The 27,045-nt window shown below is 39.3% G+C and overlaps 1 protein-coding gene across 5 annotated transcripts in view; it reads left to right on the top strand.

The window, feature by feature from the left end:
• Positions 1 to 27,045, top strand: part of NFAT5 (nuclear factor of activated T cells 5) — a 383,347-nt gene that overhangs the window by 288,170 nt on the left and 68,132 nt on the right. For all 5 annotated transcript variants that reach the window (XM_033941877.1, XM_033941880.1, XM_033941878.1 and 2 more), the window contains one exon: positions 10,657 to 10,805. In XM_033941877.1, the coding sequence (XP_033797768.1) occupies positions 10,657 to 10,805 (149 nt within the window). The remainder of the gene's footprint in view (positions 1 to 10,656; positions 10,806 to 27,045) is intronic.

Below are 27,045 nucleotides of genomic sequence, written 5' to 3'. Positions count from 1 at the left end.
TACTAGATTTGTTAAGGTTGGAGTTTTGCTGTGTTCTAGGAGGATGAATTTTGTTTTGTCAGAGTTAAGCTTTAGTTTGTGTTCTGTCATCCATGTTGCTACTGTTTCGAGTGTTCTGTGTATTGTGCCTGTCATGGTGGATTCTGGGTGGTTGAAGTGGAGGAGAATGGTGATGTCATCTGCATAGCTGTATGAAGTTATGCCATGTTTGTCTAGGTATGAGCTGAGGGAGGCTATGTATAAATTTAATAGTGTGGGAGAAAAAGGTGATCCCTGGGGAACTCCGCAGGGGTTGGACCATGATTCTGATTTTTCTTTATTTGTTTTAACCCTGTAGGTTCTGGATTGTAGGAAGCCTTTAAACCATGAGAGTACCTTGCCTGAGATTCCTATGGAGTCTAGTGTTTGTAGGAAGATGTCATGGTCTACCAGGTTGAAGGCTGCAGAGATATCTAGTTGTATGAGAAGGATTTTCTTGCCAGTACAGAGATGTTGTCTAGCTGTGTCTATTAGTGTTCCTAGTGTAGGGTCTCAGTGCTGTAGTTGGTTCTGAAGCCAGACTGTGTGGGGTGGAGTAAGTTGTGGTTTTCTAAGAATGAGGTTAAGGTCATGGCTACAAGGCCTTCCATCAGCTTGACGTACAGTGGGATTGAGGCTATGGGTCTGTAGTTGAATGGTTGGTCCGTTGTTCCTTTGGGGGTCTTTTAATATCGGAGTTATGATGATTTCGCTGAGGTCTTGTGGGAAATGTCCATCTAAGAGTAGAGATTGTATCCATTGTAGGAGCTGGGAGCGGAAGAGTGTACTTGAGGCTTTCGATAGGTATGGGGGGCAGTGGTTAAGGTCACAGACTGCGTGGCTGTATTTATTATATAGTTTGTTGAAGTCTGACCATTGTATGGGTGAGAAGTGGGACCAGGTTCTGTCTGCTGCAACTGATTCTTTTTCTGTGGGGGGAAATGAGGTCTCTTCTATGTGAGTGGGAATTCCATTGAACGGCTCTGATGTTTGCGATCTTGCTTTTGAAGTATGTGGCTAAGAGGGTGGCTGAGGGAGGGGGGAGTTGCTGTTGGCTAGGTAGGGTGTGATATCTGTGAGATCTTTTAGTAACTGGAATAGCTTTTTTGTGTCTTGGGGTCCTTCTTCTATTTGCTTTGAGTAGTATGTCTTTCTTTTTTCATTCAGTTTTTGTTTGTATTTTTGGTTCGTTATTCTCCATGCTGTTTTTGTGAATTCTTGGCTGCTTTTTCTCCATTTTCTTTCTAGTTGTCTGCATTGTCTTTTGAGTTGGAGCAATTTGTTGTCGAACCCACTTGTCTGATTTTCCATGGATTTTGGTTTTGGGTTTTTCTGGGGTTAGTTCGTCCAGGGTTGTAGTACTTAGATGGTTCCACTGTGAGATGAAGTCTTTGGGTGTGTAGTATTGGATTATGGTGTCTGCTTTTGTCCAGAATATGGTGGGATTGATATGTTTGCGTGAGTTGTAGGTTATTTTTTCAGTAATTGGAATGCTTTTGTTATTGGTCCAGTTGATTTCGAAGGAGTATGTGTAGTGATCAGACCAGAGGGAACGGTTCCATTTTACGTTCGGATCTCTGGTTGTGTGGGTTGTTGGGACATGTAGGCTGCGATGTCGAGTTGGTGTCCTTTTTCGTGTATGGTTTGAGGATCTAGGATTTTATATGTTAATGCCTTGAGGTATGATAGTAAGGTTTCTACATGTTTGCAGGATTGGTTTTCGAGGTGAAGGTGGAGGTCTCCTAGGATTAGGTTGTAGGTTGTCGTTAGTGAGTTTTGATATATGAATTCTTCAAATATTGGTTTTGCTGTTTTCCAGTTACTTGGGGTTATGTAGCAGAGTATGCATGTTAGTGTTCCTTTGAGTGATGTGCTTGAAAGTTGACAGGCTAGTAAATCCATGAATGGCTTCATTGTTTTGTCTTGTATTTTTAGGTTTATGGTGTTTCTGGCTATGATGGCAATTCCTCCTCCTCTTTTATTTTCTCTGCAGACCATTATTAACTTGTGGCTCTTTGGGCAAACTTCAGTTATTCTGAGGTCCGAGTCAGAGGTAAGCCAGGTCTCTGTGAGGAAAAGGCAGTCTAGGTTATTTTTTTCTATCCAGTTTTTTAAGCATTCTGTTTTGAGGCCTATGGCTCTGATGTTCACATATGCACATTTGAGAGTGGTGTAGTCTGTTGGTGTGTTGTGAGTTGTTTTCAGATATATGAGTGATCTCTGGGGTTGTATTTTGGTCTTGTATGGGTTTGTCGGTTTTCTTCTTGTTGATTGTGGGGCGGATTGGTATGTGTAAGTCTGATGGTTTGAGTTTCTGTCTATTGTTAGATGCCAGGTTGGTTGGGTAATTCCCTTGGAATTTGCGATAGGTGGTATTGGAAAGATGTTGTGTGCAGTTGCTATCCAGTTGGTTAGAATCAGGGTTATTAGTAGGATTGCTTGTGGGTATTTTGGTGGTGTGGTTCTCTTGGTGGTGCTAAGTTTGGCGACCATTGTATTGGTGGGTAGAGGTGGAGTGCCCTCCTGCACCCGAGTCCCATCTCAGTCCGTCGATGGAATGAGGTTGCAGGGTCAGGAGAAGGCAGGAAGTGTTTAAACTTCAGTTGCTGGGCCTTCCAACTGGCTGAGAAACTAGCAATGGTGGGGAGGAGTGGAGTGCTCTCCCATGCCCGAGTCCCATTTCGGTCAGTTGATGGGAGAAGGTGGGTGTGTCTGGAGAGGTAGGAAAGGTCAAAATTGAGTCTCTGAACCTTCCAACTGGCTCAGCAACTAGCTGTGGTGTGGAGGGGCGGAGTGCTCTCCCACGCCCGAGTCCCGTCTCAGTCTATTGATGGAAGAGGGTTGCAGAGTCAGGAGATGCAAGAGGTTCAAAATTGAAATTAGATAAAGTAAATTAAAATTGAAATTAAATGAAGTAGAATTGAAATTAAATAAAGTAAATTGAATAAAGTAAATTAAATAAAGTAAATTAAAGTAAAAATATGAGATGGAGGTGGTAGAGAGAAAAAAAAATTCTGGATGCAGGTGATAGAAAAAAGAAAAAAATTGAGGTGCAGATGATAGAAAAAAAATAAATAGGTAAATGAAATAAAGTAAGATAAAGTACAAATTTGAGTTTGGTCAGGTAGATGGATCCTGCAGCTTCGATTGGTCCTTCAGCGGGCTTCGTTCCCTAGGTGATGGGCAGGGGCTGCTGCCTCAGTCCTCTCCCTCTCTTCCACGATGGCTTTTCAGTGGAGATTGGTGCCGCCAAAGGTGGAAGTGGCCTCCGGCACTTCTGGTTCGGCTCTCTGTCATGGCGCCTGGGTGCACAGTCACTCCTCTTAACCTCAGTCCAGGTTCCTCTGCTCCACGACTGCTCCTGGTTGGAGAGTGATGCTGTTGACAGGACAAAACCACATAGAAAATCTCCCCAATTGTTATCTCATTTGATCCTAAATAATTGGGGCATCCTGTTTCCAAGAGAACGATTTCCAGCTGGTTAGCGGCCTGTATCTCGTTCTGTTATGCTCAGACCGGACTGCAACTGGAGAATCGTCTCATAGCTCACAAGGTTTGAGCTATGGCAGCTTCTGTAGCTTTCCTTAGATCTATTCCTATTGAGGAAATCTGCAAAGCTGCTACCTGGTCCTTGGTTCATGCTCCTCTCATTAATGCCTGGAAACTTTTTCCAGACAGGATGGACATTTCGGCCAGTCAGTTTTGCAACATTTATTTTCTTAACGCCAACTCTCCCACCATCCCATTCTAGTTAGCTTGGCGGTCACCCATGTGTGAGAATATGCTGCCTACTTGTCCTAGGATAAGCACAGTTACTTACCATAGCAGGTATTATCCAGGGACAGCAGGCAGATATTCTCACAACCCACCCACCTCCCCTGGTTGGCTTCTTAGCTGGCTTATCTGAAGTGAGGAACCGCGTGCCTACGTCGGGTGGGAAGGCACTCGCACATGCATGGTGCGGGCTATCGCAAACTTTCTTAAGACTTAAAGTGGCGATACACTTTTAAAGTGTTCATACCGGGGCTCCGTCAGTGACGTCACCCATGTGTGAGAATATCTGCCTGCTGTCCCTGGATAACACCTGTTACGGTAAGTAACTGTGCTTTTCCAAGTTCAAGTTCACTTTAGTTCAAGTTCAAGTTCACTTTATTTTTGATGAATCGCCTATTTAAAACATTCTAAGCGATGTACAATTAAAAACAAGTTATAAGAGAACATACAATCATATTAGTAATACATTAATAACAGCAAAATAAAAATAAAAATCTGTTAAATAATTACATAAAACAGAAAATATCTCAATACATAATGTTAAAAACAAACATGAAAAGAGGGAAAGGGGGGAAAAAGTTACAAATTTTTCTCTTGGTGGAGGAAAAAACATAAATTAGGGAAAAAAACAAAGGGAGGGGAAGAAGATAGAAGAAAAGAGAGAAAAAAAAAAAAAAAGATTAATTAATCGATAAAGGCATCATTGAATAAGAAAGTTTTTAAAAGTTTTTTAAAAGAGACAAGATCTCTATCCTTTCTAATAAAAAGAGGCAGAGTGTTCCAGAGTTGGGGAGCTAAAACAAAGAACATATCGTTTCTCCTTGTTCCCACAATTTTTAAGGAGGGGACCGATAATAACTCTTGTTGTGACGATCGAAGGGATCGATTTGAATGATATGGAATAATCATTCTGGATATAAATTGAGGGGTATTATATAGTAGGACCTTAAAAACTAGAAATGCTATTTTAAATGTTATTCTATGATTAATAGGTAGCCAGTGTGACTTAATAAGAAGGGGTGTTACGTGGTCGTATTTTTTTGCTTTATGTATAAGTTTTATGGCGATATTTTGGATTATTTGGAGTCTTTTCTTTTCTTTTTGGGAAATATTATATAATAAAGAATTACAGTAGTCTAATTTGGAAATGATCATAGAATGAACAAGGATATTAACAGATTTTGGTTCTAGAAAGGATGAAATAGATCTTATCAAACGTAATTTATAAAAACAGGATTTAACCGTTTGACTTATGTGATCATGAAAAGATAGGTTCGTATCAATAGTAACTCCTAAAATTTTTATGGATGAAACAGATTCAATTGTGTTATTTTCAAGCAAAAAAAGGGGATATTGGTATAATGTCTTTTTTCCATGTAAATAGCATTGTTTGTGTTTTTTGTATATTTAGAGAGAGTTTGTTGTTGCAGAGCCAGTTTTTTATTATATCCAATTTGGTATTGATGGCTATAATTTCTTCATTATTTCTGGGGTCAAGTGGGTGGAGAAGTTGGATATCATCAGCATAGGAAAATGAAGTAAAACCCAGTGATTGACAGATAGTAAGAAAAGGTGATAGAAAGATATTGAATAAAAGAGGTGATAGAATAGAACCCTGAGGTATACCAAAAGGCGAAGTGTAAGGGGTTCCTGTTCTTTTCCTGAGCTGTTTTAGGGCAAAATCGGCACCTGCAGTGGCCATCTTGGATTTTCCCAGGGCAAGCAAGGCTTCCCCCATATCTTAATAACAGACTGTGGACTTTTCCTCCAGGAATTTGTCCAAACCTTTTTTTAAACCATCTACGCAATCCTTTTCCCTATGGGAGAACCCCATTTCGCATTCACGTCATTAGGGGATGAAAATCATTGAAAGCACATCTCATAGCTGCTTAACCACTGAAACACACTGGCACAATGAAAGTTTAAATACTCACAAAACTGCTGCACTTACAGAAACGCCTTCCATTCCACTGCACTCTGTAGCTCCAGCTGGCTTAAATTATGGCTTCCTCCTCAACTAGACAAACAAGTTTCTTTATACTTTCCCGCCACTACCTCTAATCAGGAAATGTCTACTCAGACTTTGCCAAAAGCACGCCACCATGAGCCTCATAGCGCCTCGGTGGCCAAGACAACTATGGTTTCCCCTTTTCTTACAGTTCAGTGTATGAGATCCCATCACACTGCAAATCATTCCAACATTGCTGACACAGAACAAAGGTTCTCTTCTCCATCCCAATCTATGCTCATTAACTCTCACAGTGTGGTATCTCTCTCCCAGCGACTAGATGCTTTTGAACTCTCGGCTCCAGTATCAGCTTTAATTGAAGCTTTCAGAAAACTCTTTTTACAATGCTGCTATTGCTTTGTGGACTCAGTTCACATTATAGGATTGCCTCAGCTCTTTAGATCCAGTATCTTGTCTTCTCCCATCGGTTCTTGACCTATTGCACCTCTCGGATTCTAGTTTCAAAATTTCTTCAGTAAGAGTTCACCCCTGTGCTTATTATAGCTTTTCATACATTTCTAGATAAAAAGCTGTTATCAGTACATCCTCTAGTTTCTAGATTCATGAAAGGCTTTTACATACTAAGCCACTAATGAAGCTTCCTCTAGTTGCTTGGGATCTTAACGTTATACATTCAACCTTAATGAAGCCTCTCTTGAACCACTTGTGACATCATCACTCAAGCATCTCACTTGGAAAGTGATCTTCATAATCACATCACATCTGCACGCCAAGTCAATGAACTTCAAGCACATGTTTTGTACTCACCTTATAACAACATTCTACCACAACAGAGTACCTTATTTTTCGCTCTATAAGATGCACCTGACCATAAGATGCACCCTTGATTTAGAGGAGTAAAACAAGAAAAAAACTATTTTGAACCAAATTCTGTACTAATATATACTAGGCTCTGCCACTAGCCCCCCTCACTCCCTGCCAGCTCTGTACCCTGTCTCCCCTCCCCTCCCTGTCTAACACCAGCTCTGGCAGGAATTTCAAATCTGATATATTGTAATTACAAAACAGAAAATAAAATCATTTTTTCTACCTTTTGTTGTCTGGTCATTATTCAAATTATGTTGTGGTCCCAGGCTCTGGTTGTCTTCTGATAACTCGCTTGCCAGGGTCTCCTTCTTTCTTCTTCCCTCCTCCCTCCCTCCATCCTGGCAGCTGAAGACAGGCACCTCCCCCAGTGGTCTGAGACAGGAGGCAGGAGAGAGCCAAAGGCCAAAGAGGGGTCCAACAGCCGAAAACAACCATCCAGGAAGAAGGTAGGCCCTGATGTCAGCATCAATGCAATCATGACACTCGGGCAGGTCCCGCTGGCACCAATCAACTGCACAACCATCTCCAGGTGCAGCGCAGCTCCGCCAATGTAAAAAGGATCCGCATCGAAATTGGAGCCCCATATGGATGTGTCACAACCACCAACATCCATTCACATTCCCTCCCCCCAGGGCCTGAAGAAGTCGGTGGAGACTGGAAGGAAACCTTTGAAGTCGGCAGAGGCGAACAGAATCATTACACCTTCTCCTCCCATCTCAACTACGCTGCAGAACGCATCTGACTTGAGGTCCGTTCAAGTAAAGAAACAGCCTCAGCGGTCAGGGAAGGTTGTCGCAGACCAAGCTTCAGCCTCGTGATCCTCCCCCACTTCTGCCCTGTACCATATTCTCAGAAGACTTAGCGGTAAGTCCGCCTAAACAGCCTTCTCTGCTGCCTCTAAACAGCCCAGCCGTCACCGTAGCGCATTCCCTCTGCCGAGGTCCCGCCCCTCCTCTGATGTGCGGGACTGCAGCAAAGGGAACGTGCTACGGTGGCAGCAGGGCTCCGATTTTGATGCAGCTCCTTTTAACATTGGTGGAGCTCTGCTGCACCTGATGGAGGGAGGAAAGGAACTGCGGGCCTTGATTTAAAGGTACCGGGGAGGTTTGGTTATATTCACTCCATAAGGCACACCCTTATTTCCACCCACTTTTTTGGGGGGGAAAAAGTGCGTCTTATGGAGCGAAATATATGCTAGTTCTTCGCTCTCATCCTAAGTTCCTACCAAAGGTCATCTCAGAATTTTATCTGAATCGGTCTGCAGTTCTGCCGGTCATTTTTCCAAGACCACATTCTCATCCTGCCGAAGCTGCACGCCACACATTGGACTGCAAACGAGTTCTGGCCTATTATCTGGATGGTACTAAACCTCACAGGACTTGCTCAGCTATTTCTCTTATTTAATCAAAACAAACTTGGAGTTTCTGTCAACCAAAAAGACCATCTGAACATGGCTGGTAGACTCTATCTCCTCTTGCTATGCTTGGGCTAGACTCTTGCTCAAAGGTTTGGTCACTGTACATAAAGTCAGAATAAAAGCAACTTCAGTAGCTTAACTTATGCTCCACTCCCATTGAGGATCTGTAAAGCAGCTATTTGGTCCTTAATTCATACATTCACATCCAAGTACTGTTTGGAAACTCATTCCAGATGGGATAGTTGGTTTGGCCAAGCAGTTCAAAATTTATTCTTTATTTGAAAGCCAACTTACCTTCCACATATGTGAAAAAGCTGCCTGCTTGTCCTAGGATAAAGCACAGTTACTTACCTGTAATAGGTGTTATCCGAGGACAGCTGGCAGATATTCTCACAACCCTCCCTTCTCCCCTAGTTAGTTTCTTAGCCTCTTTTTTTTTTTTTTTTTTTTAACTGAACTGATAGTCCCGTGAGCTGATGTCAGGTGGGAAGGCACCAGCAGATGCGCAGTACAGGCAATCTTGAGTCTTAACAAAACTCTTAAAGTGACAGTACAGTTTAACACTGTCTGAAACAGATTCCATGAATGACATCACCCATATGTGAGAATATCTGCCTGCTGTGTTATATGTAAACAACTTTGATTGTACCCATGACAACTTCTTTTTTTTCCCTTTATCATTTTTCAAATCATTACAAGAAAATATACTTCTTGTTAAAGAAATACAGCAGAATAAAGTTAATATATGCCATCAAAAATAAAAAAAATTTGATAAGTAGAATAATAGTGTAAACTTCCTTAGACCCCAATAGCATCAGGGGAGTTAAAGCAGTATAATGAGAAGTACATTTCTTAATCAAGAGGAAATAAAATAACAAGGAAAGGCTATAACGCAAGTTTGCTAACACTTGTTTCAAAACACTTGTGTCTACTCCATCAAGCTATCTTTTTCAGCTCCAGAAAAGATTTTAACTGATCTGGCAGAAAAAATACAGACTCAATTTGAGCATATTTAATTACACACTTACAAGGGTAAACTAGAAGAAAAGTTGCTCATAAAGATATAACCTCTTGCCTCAAAGACAGAAACTGTTTCCATCTTTCTTGAGTAGTTTTTGTTACATCTAAATATGCCCATATTCTTTTGCTATAGAACAAATTTTTAGAGATCTTAAAGTACAATTTCATGAATGAGTCCAGATCTTGTTGAAAAACGAAGGATTGCAGTTGACTCCGAAATGGACTCCTCTAAAATCGCTGATATTTTTCTCAAATCAACCTGTAAAGATTGAAAATTTTTCCCATTCCTTCATCCCCTGGGAATTTTTCACTGCAAAAGGCAGATAATAGATTTTATTTAAATGGGGGTATAAATTCAGAACAATAATTCAATATTTCGACCAGGTATTTTTAAACATCATATGGGGAGATCCCATGAGTCCTAGGGAAGTTCAGAATTCTCACATTCAGTCGTCTGTAATATTTTCTATTTTATGTTGTAACATCATCTTTTATTGTGACAGTTTTATAGTCTTGCAATGACTGTACCTCAGTTTAAAGTTTTTTAATAGAATTTTTAGTTTCGATGTTAGTCTGTTCAAAAGTTTTGGTAATATTGTCTAACTTTGCCCCAAGAGCCTTTACCTCATTTGCCATCTTTATAGTAGCAATATCCAATTTCCTGAGCATCCTAAGAATTGCTGATAGGATGTCCTCTGTTGCGGGTTGAAAATCCCCGCAGCTTCCCTGAAGCTCATCTGCCATGGATGGATCCTCCATCTATGGAAGAGTCGGGTGCATCTTCAGCTTCCCTCACTTCCACTTCCAGGGCAGCTGCGTCCGCCAGACAAGGAGGCGGGACAACTGGTGCAGGCGAGAGTGAGATCTCCTGCCCCAGCGTAGCCAGGTCTTCTCCACTCGGGTGCACAGCAGGGCTAAATTCGCCCGTTTTCAAGCAAACAGCTGGCAGGCACTGCTCCAAAGTTCGCTGAATGGAAGCATATGAGGGGGTTGAGGAGGTAGGCACCCTCACACTGCCTTTTCTTTTGGAATGCGGCATTTTGGTAATAAGAAGTAAATGAGCAGTGAAAGGAGCGTTCTCACCATTGCCAGGTTAGCGCCACCATCTTGGCCACTCTGCAAATCCATGACAGCTTTATCCTTTAGCTTTTTTCTAAAAAGAAACCTTGGTTTTAGAATAGCATCAGACATGTTCAGTATATAGTAAGAAACGGTCCCTTTTACACCTGTCCCCCCAGTCCATTGATATGCAAGCCTTGCAAAATATACAAAAGGACAAGACCTACATAATTCTAATAACCCCATCCTGGCCTTGTCAAATCTAGTTTCTTTGTCTGTATCAAAGGTTTGTCAAGACACCTGTTTATCTAGAACTTCCTTCACTGATGATCAAAATTAAAGAAGGATTCTCTTCTAGAAATATTGATTTCCTAACAATAACAGCATACTTGTTGAAGACTCGTTAGTATATCTCTCTATCTTTTTCAAGATTTGGTGCTTGAGCATTGGCTTGTAGTGTTGCTGTTGTAAAAAGTAAAGTTTTATTAGCAATCCAATGACAATTTCTTTTTATTTGTCTCTTCACCTGCAGCAATAAAAGCTACTGGCTGTAACTTAGATTCTGTGAAGATTCTTCCCAGTGCCTTGGTAACACCACTTCTACCTACTAGTATGATTAAACATGAAGATGTTGCTCCAATGGAAGTAACGGCAGATCAAAGATCTTCATCTGTCTATAAGGTAAGGTAAACTAGATCTGGGACACAAGGTGCTTCTTTAGACATTTCACAAGTTGAGCAACTCACATGTCACCTACATATATATTTGTAAGGAATTTTTCCAAATTTCCTGAGTTTGTGTTTGTCCCTTGTGCTGTTTGTGTTGTGGTGGTTCTAATTCTTTTAGGGTGTAGCATGGAGTGGTAGAGGGTTTATTTTATTTATTTCAAACATACTGTACTGCTAAACTGATGAAGCAGAGCTAAGTGGTTTACAGACTGAAAAAAAGGAGCGCAACTCCATTGTCCATTGAAAATATCCCAATCAAATCTACATCCTCAATTAAAATTTTATGAGCTTTGTGAACACATAGGTTATAGTTGGATTGGGAGAGAATGGGTAAGTTTTAATGTTGAATATGATAGAGATTCAAATGTTGTATTCAATTCAATTTAACTGTTATCTATTGTTACACTTGTTGTAAGATGTAAAATGAATAAAGATTTAAAAAAAAAAAAAATTTTAGGTGTCATCTTTGACAACAAACTAAACTACCATCCCCAAATCAGCGCTCTTGTTAAAAACTGCTTTTACAAACTCAGAATGATAAAGTCCCTAGTTCTTCTTTTAGATTCTCATTCCCTTAAAATTTTGATTCATTCCCTCGTCATTTCAAAAATTGATTATTGTAACTCATTATATAAAAGGGTTATGTCAAAAAGACATTAGATGTCTACAACTGATTCAAAACACGGCCATCAAAATTATCACAAACTCAAAAAGCTTTTGCTAATTATGACAGGAGTCGCCATACAACAAATAATCAATAATTGGAAAAATTGGAAGAGACTTAATTACAGTTTTTGGTGGAATTCATTGTGTCATATATATAAAATGGAAAAAACAATATCTATACAGAAAGGAAATTTAAAAAGATTTCAAGATGTGTGGGGGCCATTAACAAATTATTGCAATGAATAGATTTCATTTTTCCCTGTATGGTATAAGCTCATGTTAAGGGGTGGGGGATAATTCTTAAAGTTGTTTATAAATGAGAAGAAATATTTGAGAGTATTTATTAAATGATTATTACATAATATGAAAAGGGTGGGAGGGAGGGAGATAAACTATATAATTTGATTATTGTTGATCATTAAGTGTTTTATGTAAGTTTAAATGATTGTACTTGTTGATATACTTACTGTAAGTTTGAAAAATGAATAAAGAATTTATTAAAAAAATAAATAAATATGACCATGTCGCCCCATTCCTAAAGAAGGCACATTGGTAGCCCATCCCTCATCGGATAACATACAAAATTGCTCTTTTTACTTTTAAAACTCAAATGTCTAACGAGCCTACATTCATAGATAGACTCCTGTTCAAGCCAGGCTGGAAGACTTGAACATCGGGGCCAAAAGAATTGCCAGAATGGATTCTCTCCCACATGACTGGCTAGAGACTCCATTTTGTGACCTCAAATAATAGACATGAGGAAAAGCCATGTAATAATCAATTAAGATTTATTAATAGTTCTCTTATGCCTGGGAAGAGCAAGCCATCATAATTTCAGTGCTTTTCAAAGGGAGAAAGCAAGGACAAACAGATTTATACCCTATGTGACATCATTTGTAATAATTATCATGCTTTAGAATACAATGGCACAGTTGATCACATGATTTCCTTTCCAAAAATGCCTTACATCAATGTTACATTTAAATCCTTAATTTTAATGTTAAGTCCATTCTAATGTTAAGTTTTTAAACCCAGCAGGTGACAGTGTTTCACTTTTTCTTTTTAAATCACTTTTGATCTCTGACCTTTTCAGACATCAATCATGTCAGTAAAAGGCCGGCATCCTGCAGACCCATCTTAACTTCTGTATGACCTCCCAATTAGCATTATATGTTTTAATCTATAAGGAACAAATTCTCCCTGTAAAAAACCAAGTTTCTTGTTCCTCTGAAAACCTTTATGAATAATAATAATAATAATTTTATTCTTATATACTGCCATACCGATAAAGTTCTTGAGAGTCACAAAGTTAAACTTTTGAACTTTCTTAGCTCATCTAAAGTGCAAATACAGCAATTTAAACTTTTCAATCTATAATTACAATGCCTCAGACTTTGTCACTAGATCTCTCATCTAAGTTCCCAAATTTTAATGTACAGGCACTAATAAACACTATGTTTTAATTTATTCACATAAGAATTGCCGCTGCTGGGTCAGACCAGTGGTCCATTGTGCCCCGCAGTCCGCTCTCACGGTGGCCCCTAGGTCTAAGACCAGTGCCCTAACAGACCAGCCCTACCTGCGTACGTTCCGGTTCAGCAGGAACTTGTCTAACTTTATCTTGAATCCCTGTGACACCTTATTACACCTTCAAATTTCAGGAATTCCTCAACACTCCTAATCCCATATGATCCTCCCAGAGCTTTAAGATCTGTTTCTCAACACACTCTCTATGTTCCTTCACTAAAAATTATCGGCACCCACCGAGCCTTCATCTTTTCTGTCACTACTCCTTCAACCTGGAATTCCCTCCCAGCACATATCAGAGCAGAACAAAACCTTGATAAATTCAAGAGTAGTTTAAAATGGGGGGGTGTGGCTTGGTGGTGCACGCGAATGATCGGGTAGAGAAAGAGCTCCGCACTGGCAGACATTTTAAATATAAAATAAATATAGAGAAAATTTAATTTTGTCTTTAGAATAGGGGTATATGAGTTAACATGGCTTCAGGAAAGCAAAGTAAAGCTGATGCCGTGATCACTAATTCAGGGAGCGTAAAAAGGTCTAAACCTGAACCGGCAACTCCGTCGATGTCTCCACTACCAAGGGATAGCAAATGTGATGATGAAATACTTAAAGAACTTAAGGAAATCAAGGATTTTGTGTTGAATAACTCTAGAAAGCTGAATGATCTGCAAGAAGAAGTTTCAACATTAAATAAAAGAACGGAAGTATTGGAAATTAAAGTAAATCAACTGGAAAAAATATGGAAAGTATTGAAACGGAAAAGAGGCAATTCAAAATGGATAGGGAGAAAATTGCCATACTCACCAGAGAGATGGAGGATTGCTCGAACAGAATGAGAAGGAGCAATTTATGGATCTTAGGGATACCAAAAGGGGTAGAGAAGGGTAAGCCGATATCCTTCTTAGAAAATTTTCTTCCGAAAGTACTGTCACTCAAGACAAAGTTTCCGGTTGAGATTGAGCGTGCGCACAGAGTACCTATGAGAAGAACTGATAAACTAATAGGTCCATGTCCTCTAATTTTTAAACTTTTACGGCATCAACAGGTCTTAGAAATTTTATGTCTGGCCAAAGAGAATACAAATTTATGTTGCCAGGATGCCAGAATTCATATAGTTCCAGATTTTGCGAAAGCCACAGCTGACGAGGAAAAAATTTCTGGAACTAAGGCCACAATTAAGAGAAATTGGAGCGAGGTATGGTTTAATATAAATTAAGATAAATTGGAATAAATCTGAAGTACTTCCACTAAACGTGTATTGTACAAAAAGCTTGTTTGATTCATTTTCTTTTGTATGGAAAGAAGATGGATTAAATATTTGGGAATTTGGATAAAAAACACACTGGAAGACACAATGAAAGAGAATGAAAAATTTTTATTGCATAAGGTAACAGAAATATGCGAGCAATAGAATCCATTACATCTGTCTTAGTGGGGGAGAGTTCAAACTATTAAAATGATAGTAACATAACATACATAGTAGATGACGGCAGATATGGTCCATATCTGTCTGCCCAACCTGATTCAATTTAAATTTTTTTTATTTTATTTTATTTTTTTTAATTTTTCTTCTTAGCTATTTCTGGGCAAGAATCCAAAGCTTTACCCGGTACTGTGCTTGGGTTCCAACTGCCGAAATCTCTGTTAAGACTTACTCCAGCCCATCTACACCCTCCCAGCCATTGAAGCCCTCCCCTGCCCATCCTCCACCAAACGGCCATACACAGACACAGACCGTGCAAGTCTGCCCAATAACTGGCCTAGTTCAATATTTAATATTATTTTCTGATTCTAAATCTTCTGTGTTCATCCCACACTTCTTTGAAATCAGTCACAGTTTTACTCTCCACCACCTCTCTCGGGAGCGCATTCCAGGCATCCACTACCCTCTCCGTAAAGTAGAATTTCCTAACATTGCCCCTGAATCTACCACCCCTCAACCTCAAATTATGTCCTCTGGTTTTACCATTTTCCTTTCTCTGGAAAAGATTTTGTTCTACGTTAATACCCTTCAAGTATTTGAACGTCTGAATCATATCTCCCCTGTCTCTCCTTTCCTCTAGGGTATACATATTCAGGGCTTCCAGTCTCTCCTCATACGTCTTCTGGCGCAAGCCTCCTATCATTTTCGTCGCCCTCCTCTGGACCGCCTCAAGTCTTCTTACGTCTTTCGCCAGATACGGTCTCCAAAACTGAACACAATATTCCAAGTGGGGCCTCACCAATGACCTGTACAGGGGCATCAACACCTTCTTCCTTCTACTGACTATGCCTCTCTTTATACAGCCCAGCATCCTTCTGGCAGCCCCCACTGCCTTGTCACACTGTTTTTTCGCCTTTAGATCTTCGGACACTATCACCCCAAGGTCCCTCTCCCCGTCCATGCATATCAGCTTCTCTCCTCCCAGCATATACGATTCCTTCCTATTATTAATCCCCAAATGCATTACTCTGCATTTCTTTGCATTGAATTTTAGTTGCCAGGCATTAGACCATTCCTCTAACTTTTGCAGATCCTTTTTCATATTTTCCACTCCCTCTTCGGTGTCTACTCTGTTACAAATCTTAGTATCATCTGCAAAAAGGCACACTTTTCCTTCTAACCCTTCAGCAATGTCACTCATATACATATTGAACAGGATTGGCCCCAGCACCGAACCCTGAGGGACTCCACTAGTCACCTTTCCTTCCTTTGAGCGACTTCCATTAACCACCACCCTCTGGCGTCTTTCCGACAGCCAGTTTCTGACCCAGTTCACCACTTTGGGTCCTAACTTCAGCCCTTCAAGTTTGTTCAACAGCCTCCTATGAGGAACTGTATCAAAGGCTTTGCTGAAATCCAAGTAAATTACATCTAGCATATGTCCTCGATCCAGCTCTCTGGTCACCCAATCAAAAAATTCAATCAGTTTCGTTTGGCACTATTTACCTTTTGTAAAGCCATGTTGCCTCGGATCCTGTAACCCATTAGATTCAAGGAAGTACACTATCCTTTCTTTCAGCAACACTTCCATTATTTTTCCAACAACTGAAGTGAGGCTCACCGGCCTGTAGTTTCCTGCTTCATCCCTGTGACCTCTTTTATGAATAGAGACCACATCCGTTCTCCTCCAATCCCCAGGAATCACTCCCGTCTCCAGAGATTTGTTGATCAAGTCTTTAATAGGACTCGCCAAAACCTCTCTGAGCTCCCTTAGTATCCTGGGATGGATCCCGTCTGGTCCCATCGCTTTGTCCACCTTCAGTTTTTCAAGTTGCTCATAAACACTCTCCTCCGTGAACGGCGCAGAATCTACTCCATTTTCTCGTGTAACTTTGCCAGAGAATCTCGGTCCTTCTCCAGGATTTTCTTCTGTGAACACCGAACAGAAGTATTTGTTTAGCACATTTGCTTTCTCCTCATCACTCTCCATATATTTGTTCCCAGCATCTTTTAGCCTAGCAATTCCATTTTTTATCTTCCTCCTTTCACTAATATATCTGAAAAAAATTTTATCTCCCTTTTTTACATTTTTAGCCATTTGTTCTTCCACCTGTGCCTTCGCCAAACGTATCTCTCTCTTGGCTTCTTTCAGTTTCACCCTGTAGTCCTTTCTGCTCTCCTCTTCTTGGGTATTTTTATATTTCATGAACGCCAACTCTTTCGCCTTTATTTTCTCAGCCACTAGGTTGGAGAACCATATCGGCTTCCTTTTTCTCTTGTTTTTATTGATTTTCTTCACATAAAGGTCCGTAGCCATTTTTATCGCTCCTTTCAGCTTAGACCACTGTCTTTCCACTTCTCTTATGTCCTCCCATCCTAACAGCTCTTTCTTCAGTTACTTTCCCATTGCATTAAAGTCCGTACGTTTGAAATCTAGGACTTTAAGTATCGTGCGGCCGCTCTCCATTTTAGCTGTTATATCAAACCAAACCGTTTGATGATCGCTACTACCCAGGTGAGCACCCACTTGAACATTAGAGATACTCTCTCCATTTGTGAGGACCAGATCCAATATCGCTTTTTTCCTTGTGGGTTCCGTCACCATTTGTCTGAGCAGAGCCTCTTGAAAGGCATCCACAATCTCCCTACTTCTTTCCGATTCCGCAGACGGAACATTCCAGTCCGCATCCGGCAGGTTGAAATCTCCCATCAGCAGAACCTCCTCTTTCCTTCCAAACTTTTGGATATCCACAATCAGATCCTTATCAATTTGCTGCGATTGAGTCAGAGGTCTGTAGACTACACCCACGTAGATAGAAGTTCCATCTTCTCTTTTCAGAGCAATCCATATTCGCTTCTTCCTCTCCCCAGGTCCCTTGCATTTCGGTCGCTTGGATATTGATCTTTACATAGAGAGCTACTCCTCCACCTTTATGACCATCTCTGTCCTTCCTAAAAAGATTATATCCCGGTATGTTTGCATCCCATCCATGTGATTCACTGAGCCGTGTCTCTGTGATAGCAACAATATCTAGATCTGCCTCTAATATCAGGGCTTGCAGATCATGAACTTTGTTGCTTAGACTGCGAGCATTTGTGGTCATCGCTTTCCAGCTATTTTTCAGCGATACTCTCCTTTTTTGTATGGATTTTTGTGTCGTTTCACTTTCCGTTGCAATACTAAGAAATGAGTTGCTGATATTGCTTATGTTGCAGCCTTTACTACTATCACATCTTTTCTTTTGCTGGGGGTGGTCTCTATAATTGTCCTTCGTACATATACCACCCCCACCTTCTAGTTTAAATGCCTAGAAAAATATTGTCTAAATTTCTCTGCAAGGTTTCTTTTTCCTGCTGTAGTAATATGTAGCCCATCAGTGCAATATAGCTTCTTGTCCTTCCATGTATTTCCCCATCCTCCTATGAACCTGAAGCCTTCTTGATGACACCAGGCTTTGAGCCATCTATTAAAGTCCTCTGTGTTTTTCACTCTTTGCTCTCCTTTTCCATATGCAGGCAGTATTTCAGAAAAAGCTAAAGTCTTTACAAAAGGTTTCACGCCCTCACCAAGCTCCCGAAAAGCTTTCTGTGCTGCAAGTGTGGAGTTGTTGGCCAGTTCATTTGTTCCCAGATGGATAACAACATCACTGTTAAAATCCTTAGTTTCTTCCTTAATTATAGTCAGTATTTGCCTGGAACTCCTGGTAGCTGAGGATCCTGGAAGACATTTCACTATTTTGGTCTCCTCGCCCTGTGTTCCAAGGTTAATGCCTCTGATGATGGAATCCCCCAACAGTAATAGTTTTCTGTTTTTGGCTTTTTTATTTGTACTTAGGGTGCTCTTGTTCTCTTCAGTTTCCTTCATTGGTTCAAGTCCCACCTCCCTTCTGTTTTCCTGAGTATCGCAGTGCACTAGTGGAGCGAAGGAATTCTGTAGAGGTAATATTAGTGAAGGTGGATGTTTCTGTGTTACATGTTGCAGTCTTCCTGAGCCTACTGTGACCCATTTATTCCTGGGCTGTTTTATTCTTTGAGGTAGAGGTGGTAAGTTGGTATGATTTTGTGGAGTGATGGAAGCTGCTTTAATTGTATTCACTTCCTGTTTAAGTTTGCAGAGCTCCTCCTTAATACTGGCAAGTTGAAGACAGATGGGGCAAGCCTTAAGCCTCCAAATAGTATGTCTTGGAATTAAAGCACCACAGTGATTGCATAGAATAAAGGTCATCTTGATTGGTTGTGAAGTCCTGATTATATGGGTCTCTATATATGAATAGTGGTCCCTGGGGTTGGTGGGACTATAAGTCTTACCCTTATTCCTATGAAGGGAAAGGGAAAGAGGAAATAAGATTTAACAGAGGAAAGAGAAGGGTTTATTTTTTGTGCTTTTTTTTTTTTTTTAGTAAGAAATAGGGATGAGAAGAGAAATTAAGCAGATATAATGCTGAAAACCAGTGAAAAGATGATATTGCCTGTGGTTTGTTATCAGATAGGAATGTTACCAGTTTTTTTTAAGGGGTCCTTTTATAAAAAATTAAATAGTATTCTTACAAAATTTGTTTGGTTAGGAAAAACTAGAATTGCTTTAGTATCTTTATAAAAATCAATTGCGGAGGGTGGGGTAAATTTTCCCAATTTCTATAGGTATCATCAAGCCTATATTTTGCGACAGGGTATGTATTGGGTCCTCCCAGAGCTCATTGATAATACCCCAGATTGGTTGTGGTTGGAGTGGCGACTCATTTTCCCTTTACAATTATGTCATGTTCTTAGTATTAAAATGCCTAGATTATATAAAGAAAACTCTCCGATTTGTTGGTAATTTAACGCCTATTCCAATCTATATATCAACAAATCAAACTATATGGTTAAACTCCAAGATTCAAATTGGCGGATTTAAGGTCATCTGGAAGCATTGGATGATTGCAGGTATACGAATTTTAGGTGATGTTATTTCAAATGGTAAGCTACTTGACTTTTCACAGTTGCAACATAAATATGGTCTTAATAAATCACAAAGCTTTAGATGGTTGCAACTGAAGCAGGCTATTCAGGAGGGGTTCCCTGAATGGAAAAATCTTAATAATCAGTATAGTCTGGAGTTCTTATGCTTTCAGGTGGACTTCTTGGCCGCACAGTGGTATAAATTGATAAACGGATTTATAAATAAAAAAACCTAAAAATGGACTTGGGGACATCTGGAGCATTGAGATAAAGCATCAAATTACTGCATCTCAATGGCCATGAATTTGGTCTTGGAGAATGAGATCTACGGTGTCCGCATCTATGAGACAAACTTGGTTTTTTCTTTTACATAGAGCATTTTGGACCCCAGTTAGATTACAAAAGTTGGATAGCTCTAAGTCTAATAGATGCTGGCATTGTAATCTGAAAGCAGGGCCTTTAGATCATTTAATATTCTTTTGTCCCTGTATCATGGCATTTTGGAAATCAATTTGGTCTCAAATTAATTTTTTATTAGAAAACCATGTAGCATTATCATATGGTACAATACAAAAATAAAGTTGTTATTATTATTGTTGTTGTTCGGTATGTCAATAATAATAATAATAACTTTATTTTTGTATACCGCCATACCCAAGGAGTTGTAGGCGGTTTACATTAGATTAACAAAAAGTTACAAGTGGTTTAAAAACAATTGAACACTATTAGAAGCAAGCAATAAATAACAAGTGGTTCGAAAACAATTGAACAATATTAGGAGCAAGGAGGTAGAATGAAGTTAGGAGAGAGAGGGGGGGTAGGTTAGGGGGGGAGGGGGTGGGTAGGTTGGGAAAAGAGAGGTGGAAGGGGGCAGGAGGAGATTGTTGTTCATTGGAGAGGGGTGTTAGGTGTCTTGTCCATGGAATAGGTGAGTTTTGAGAGATTTTCTAAACCCGAGGTAGGTGGGGGCCTCAAGGACAATTTGGGCTAGCCATGGGTTCAGTTTGGCAGCCTGGAAGGCAAAAGTTTTATCAAGGAATCTTTTGTAGTGACGTAGTTTTAGGGAGGGGAAGGCGAAGAGCTGAATTCTGCGGGAGTGCTTGTTTATGTGATTCAGATAGAAGTGAGGGTTTAAGTAGCTTGGGGATAGGCCAAATACTGTTTTATAGCAGAAGCAGGCAAATTTGAATAGGACTCTGGATTCAAAGGGTAGCCAGTGAAGTTTGTGGTAGAAAGGGGTGACTACCTTCCAAAGTATTTAGATCAATGCTGTCTTGTTAAAATGTTTATTTTATTTTTATTTTTCCTCTAACTCTACTTTTCACTTCTCTATTACCCTCCAGGTACTTTAGTTAGATTGTGAGCCTTCGGGACAGTAAGGGAATTTTTCAAGTACCTTTCTTATTTCTAATCTTAATGTATATTTTCTGTAAACCGCTTAGAACCTAACGGATGTAGCGGTATATAAGAAATAAATTACATTACATTACATGTTCCCATTTTTTCAGGCCGAATATGAGGCGGACCGCAGTGTTCTGGATCATTTTGAGTCTTCTAATGGTTTTCTTCGTGGAGCTCAAGTAAATAATATTGCAGTAATCCAGTATGCTAAGGATGGAGGATTGTACTAGCAGGCGGAATGAGGTCTCGTCAAAGTATTTTTTAATGGTGCGGAGTTTCCATAGCACCGCGATGCATTTCCTAACTGTGATGTCTGTGTGTTTCTCCAGGGATAAATGTTTATCTAGTGTGACTCCCAGTATTTTTAAGGTTTGTTCGAGGGGGAAAGTAGATCCTTTCACTTGAATTGTGGTGTCTTTGATTTTGTCGTTGGGGGTGGCTAGTAAGAATTTTGTTTTGTCGGGATTTAGTTTTAGTTTGTAGGATAACATCCAGCGTTCAATCTGAGTGAGTATATTTGAGAGTGAGGTAAGAAACTCTGGTGTGAAATTGGTTAGTGGGATGACTATTGTGATGTCATCCGCGTAGATAAAGAATTTGAGTTTGAGGCTTTGCAGGAGGTTTCCTAGGGAGGTAAGGTAGACATTAAATAAGGTGGGGGACAGGGGGGAACCCTGTGGAACGCCACAGGAGTTGTCCCAGCTATACGAAAGAGAGTTGTTCTTAAACACCCTGTATGATCTGTTTCGTAGGAATCCATGAAACCAGTTGAGAACTTGGCCGGAGATGCCAATGTAAGCAAGGCAGTCTAGTAGGATGGTGTGGTCGACCAGGTCGAATGCACTGCTGAGATCAAGCTGGATGATCAGGGCACTAGAGCCCTGGCTGAAGAGTGTGTGAAGGTGGTCAAGTAGAGAGGCTATAATGGTTTCAGTGCTGTGATCGGAGCGGAAGCCTGATTGATTATCATTTAGGACATTAAATTTTTCCAGGTGTGTGGTAAGTTCGGCATTTACCATCCCTTCTGCTATTTTGGTGAACAGTGGGATACTAGCGATCGGTCTGTAATTGGATGGGTCATTGGGTGGTTCTTTCGTGTTTTTTATTAATGGGGATATCGAGATGTGGCCCTGCTCTGTTGGGAAACTACCTGTGGATAGTAGGAGGTCTACCCATGCCAACATGTTGGCTTTGAAATGGATTGGCGCGGTTTTCATAATATTTGGGGGGCAGGTGTCCAGTCTGCAAAAGGAGTTGGAGTACTTATTGTAATATTTGTTGAAGGTTTGCCAGTCTATAGTTTTGAATTGGTTCCAGCTTAGGTCTGTTCTGGACCCAAGGTTCGGATTAGACATGTCGGTGTTGGGGAGTATGAGAAAGTCCTCGTGGGGCTTGGCTGGGGCAGTTATAGATAACCTTAGTTTTTGTATCTTGTTGTTAAAGAAGTCTGCAAGGGTGTTAGCGGTTAGTGTGGATTCTTCATGATTATCAGTGAGCGTCTCAAGATTGTAAAGGTCGTTGACTAGTTTAAAGAGGTTGCTACTGTTAGTTGTGACGTTTCCTATTTTATGGGTGTAGAAATTTTTTCGTTTTTCATTGATGAGGTGTTTGTAGTTTTTTAATTTGAGTCTCCAGGCCACTCTGTATTCCTGGGTTCCAGATTTAGTCCAAAGTCTTTCAGATTTTCTAAGGTCCCTTTTTACTAGGAGTAGTTATGCGTCAAACCATCCATCCAGGTTAGGAGTTCTGATTCTGCGAGTTTTTATGGGAGCTATTTCGTTTAGAATGTTTGTGCTGTTTTTGATCCAGGAAGTCATAATTTGAGCTGTTTCTTCGTTTTGTTTTGTGATGGTTTCATAGCGGGACCAGAATACTATTGGGTCGATTTTACCTCTAGTGTTGTGAGTTTTTTTGTTTCTTGTTTTGTTGTTTTTGGTGTTTTTTTGTTGGCAGTCAATGAGAACAAAAAGTCAAATTTCATCAAGCAATAATAAACTTTTATTGATCTTGATAGGAGTCGCCATAGAACATTACCAGTAATTTAAAAAATTACAATAGACTTAACTATACCTTCTGGTGGAATTTGTTGTGCCACATATACAAAATGGAAAAACAATTGCAATACAAAGAGGGAATTATAACAATTTTTAAAAGATTTAGGGGCCATTGACAAATTATTGCAATGATTAGACACCATTATCCACTGAAAGTACACTTATACATAGGGGGAAGGGGGGAGTATATAATGATATATTAAGGTTGTGGTTGGAATGGTGACTCATGTTCCCTTTGAGATTATGTCATGTTCTTAGTATTAAAATGCCTAGGTTATATAAAGAAAACAAAATATTTATGGATACATGGAAAACTCTCCAATATGTTAGTAATTTAACGCCTATTCCAATCTATAAATCAACTATAAATCAAACTATATGGTTAAACATCACTTGATTTTCTATTACATCCATCATAAATTAATGACCTTTATCCCTTCCCCCCCTCCCTATCATTCCATATACATTCACTTATATTATACAATATTTTTTTATTATTATTCATACAAATCTTTAAGAAAGAACCATAACCCCCCCCAACCCTACTCCCTCATTATCAATTATATTACTATGGGAAAAATGTTATTTATTCATTACAATAATCTGCCAATGGTCCCCAAACATCTTGAAATTTGCTAAATATCCATTCTGTGTGGCTAGTACTCTTTCCATCTTATAAATATGGCATAAAGAATTCCACCAAAAATTGTAGTTTAATCTACTCCAATTCTTCCAATTAAATGTAATATGTTGAATGGCGATTCCAGTCATAATTAGCAAAAGCCTGTTATTTTTTGAGGATATTTGACTCTTTGCCCTCATTGACATGCCAAATAAAATAGTATCATATGATAGGGCTACTGGATTCTCTAATAAAGAATTTATTTGACCCCATTTGATTTCCAGAAAGCCAAAATAAATGGACATTAAAATAGTAAATGATCTAAAGTCTCCGCTTCAAGATTACAGTGCCAACATCTATTAGACTTTGAGCTATCTCATTTTTGTAAACGAACAGGGGTCCAGAATGCTCTATGTAACAGAAAAACCAAGTTTGTCTCATAGATGCGGACACTGTACATCTCATCCTCCAAGACCAAATTCATGGCCATTGAGACGCAGTAATTTGATGCTTGATCTCAATGCTCCAAATGTCCTGAAGACCAGTCCTTGGTTTTTTATTCATGAATCCATATATCAATTTATACCACTGTGAGGCCTGGTGATGATGGCTCTTAATGTTAAAGGCTTGAATGTCCCCACAAAGAGAAGGCTTCTCTACAGAGAGATATTAAGGCTGAAAGCCGATTTGTGTTTTATTCAAGAAACTCATTTGTTAACATATCATGAGTACCTGATTTCTCACCATAGCTATCTAAGGTATATTTAGCATCTAAGAAGAAAGTTAATGGTGTCTGTATTTTAATAGTCCATCAATTACCTTGGGAGGTGCACATAGTCATTAAAGATCCAGAGGGATGTTTTCTATTGATGGTGATGGAATATAAATACAGAGTACTTAATTTGCTAAATTTATATGCTCTCAATGTTCATCAAGGTGCATTGTATGATAAACTCTCTGATATATTGGCCAAATATAAGAAAGGGCAGTTACTAGTGAGAGATGATTTTAATCTGACCCTTAATCCCAATTTGTCCCAATGGACAAGTCGACTAGGGAGGTTCAGTGTGCTCATCGGGAGAGGATACTACTGGAAAGGTTTATGGCTCACTGGAGGCTGTTTGATTTATGGAGCGAGAGAATCTCCATTACTAGGGATTACACATTTTATTCCCTATTACATGGAACGTATTCCAGAGTAGACACGTGACTAGGAGGTAAACAGATCCTGACTAAGATATCTATGATTACAATACATTCCTATACTTGATCTGATCGTGCCCCTTTGATTGTGCCTAAATGCAGAATATGGAGATTTCAGGATATTTTGTTGCATGATCAGACTGATGTAGATTATATTGGGAATCACATTAAGCAATATTTGGATATCAATGATACACCAGAAATTACTCCACAAATTCTATGGGAAGCTTTGAAGGCAGTAGTGAGAGGTAAGGTTATTTCCTGTCAAGTTTATCTCCTGAAAAATAAACTTCAAAAAGAATTCTCAAGTACACACTCAATTAGAGATACTGTAAAGGAGAGGGGAAAAGCCTTGATCAGCAACTTCATAACATTAAAATTTAATTACAAGAGTTAGGGCTAGTAGACATTTGCGAGAAGCTCCAGTATTCTCAAGACATTCTGAATTTAATAACAATTATAACATCACATAGCATTGTGCTTATAAACCGCATAACCGTAACTTCAATGTGGTGAACAAAAGATTAAAAATAACATAACCTAAGGATGATTTAAATTAGTTTGCTAAATATTTTAAAACAAGATGATTTTTCAATTGAGTTCTAAAGTGCTTGTAAGAGCAAGCACTATGCAACAGTGGCCTAAATTCCATGTCATAAAAAGCAGCCTGAAATGCTAGTGTACGTTCCAAGAATTTCTTGCTCTTAACAACCTTGAGCAGGTGGAAAATTAAACAATGCATGTGATTCTCTCCTATATTTATGGAATGCTATGAGAAATCTATCGGTCATATAGTTTGGAGCAATACCATACACAACTTTGTAACAAAGACAACCCAGTTTAAACAAAACACACGCCTCTGCTGGAAGCCAATGCAACTCACGGTAGAAAGGAGTAGACCATAAATTATTTTGAACCCCGTATTTTAAATCAGTCTAAGCCAGGGATCTCAAAGTCTCTCCTTGAGGGCCGCAATCCAATCGGGTTTTCAGGATTTCCCCAATGATTATGCATTGAAAGCAGTGCATGTACATAGATCTCATGCATATTCATTGGGGAAATCCTAAAAACCCAACTGGATTGCGGCCCTCAAGGAGGGACTTTGAGACCCCTGGTCTAAGCCTAGCCATCTCTTTCTTGGTACATGTCAGATAGACACTGTTACAATAGTAGAGAAGACTTAGAAGTAACGATTGACCTAAAAGTTTAAAGGCCGGAAACTCAAAATATTATTTTATGGTACGCAACTTCCACAATGTATAATAACCCTTTTGCACCACAGCATCTACTTGCTTTTTCATGGTCAAATGTTAATCTATAACAACTCCCAATAGTTTAATTGTTGAATTGATCTTATAGAGTGTTGAGTCTATAGTAATTGATGGTTCATGTAAAATTCTAGGTGGAGACGCAACAAAGAATTTGGTCTTATCATGATTTAATTTAAATTTAAATTCTTGCATCCATGATTCCATTAGTTTCAGTATAGACTCAATTATTTGGGTAATATGAGATGTAGCTGTATTACAAGGAATGATGATCGTAATGTCATTGGCATAACTAAACAGTCTAGAGCCCAGCTTGTTCAAATGAAACCCCAGAGAAGATAAATACACATTAAATAATGTGGTGGAGAAAAGGGAACCCTGAGGTATGAAAGTGCAGATTCCTATGAATAGTTGATTTTTAGTGTGGTATTAACGGGAGCTCAAGAATTAAGCCACCATCTAGAGTGATGACATCACTTCAGGCACCTTGTATGACTTATGGAATTTTATATTTTGATGTATGTGTGGGTTTGGCCAGTTTTGGCCTTAAATTATATTCGTCATTAAACATAGAAACATAGATGCAACTTGTATGTTATATGTAATTTGATATGTAAATTCAGATCAGTGGTTAAGATGCATCTTTTTGGTTTAACATTTTTATGAGAGAATTAGTGACTTAGGATCCTCTTTCTTTTTGGCAACTATTGTTTTGTTTTTAGTTTTTGGATTTAAATTTTTTTTTTTGCTTTGTCTTTTCTTTGCTTTCCTATTTTAAATGGCATTCGTTTCGTTTCTTGTTTTTATATCGCCTAAAACCAAGAACCTAGTAAATTGACAAGCGTATAAGAAAATTATTTCCTGTATTTTAGTAACTGACTTATACCAGAACCCAGGAGGGCAATAAATAATATTCCCAAAGAGCCGGCTGTAATATCGTTCTCATCCTAGTTTACACATCATATATTCTTACCTGACAACCCTACAGCAATATCACTTATAAAAATGTTAAAAAGAACAGACCCAAGAACCAAAACTTGAGGCACACCACTAATATCTCTTTCTTCAGAATGATCTCCACTAACCAC

This window comes from Geotrypetes seraphini, chromosome 4 (assembly GCF_902459505.1).
Source record: "Geotrypetes seraphini chromosome 4, aGeoSer1.1, whole genome shotgun sequence".
In the NCBI taxonomy this organism is placed as follows: Eukaryota; Metazoa; Chordata; class Amphibia; order Gymnophiona; family Dermophiidae; genus Geotrypetes; species Geotrypetes seraphini.
The sequence above is the reverse complement of the archived record's forward strand: the minus strand, read 5'-3'. Positions and strand labels throughout refer to the sequence as shown.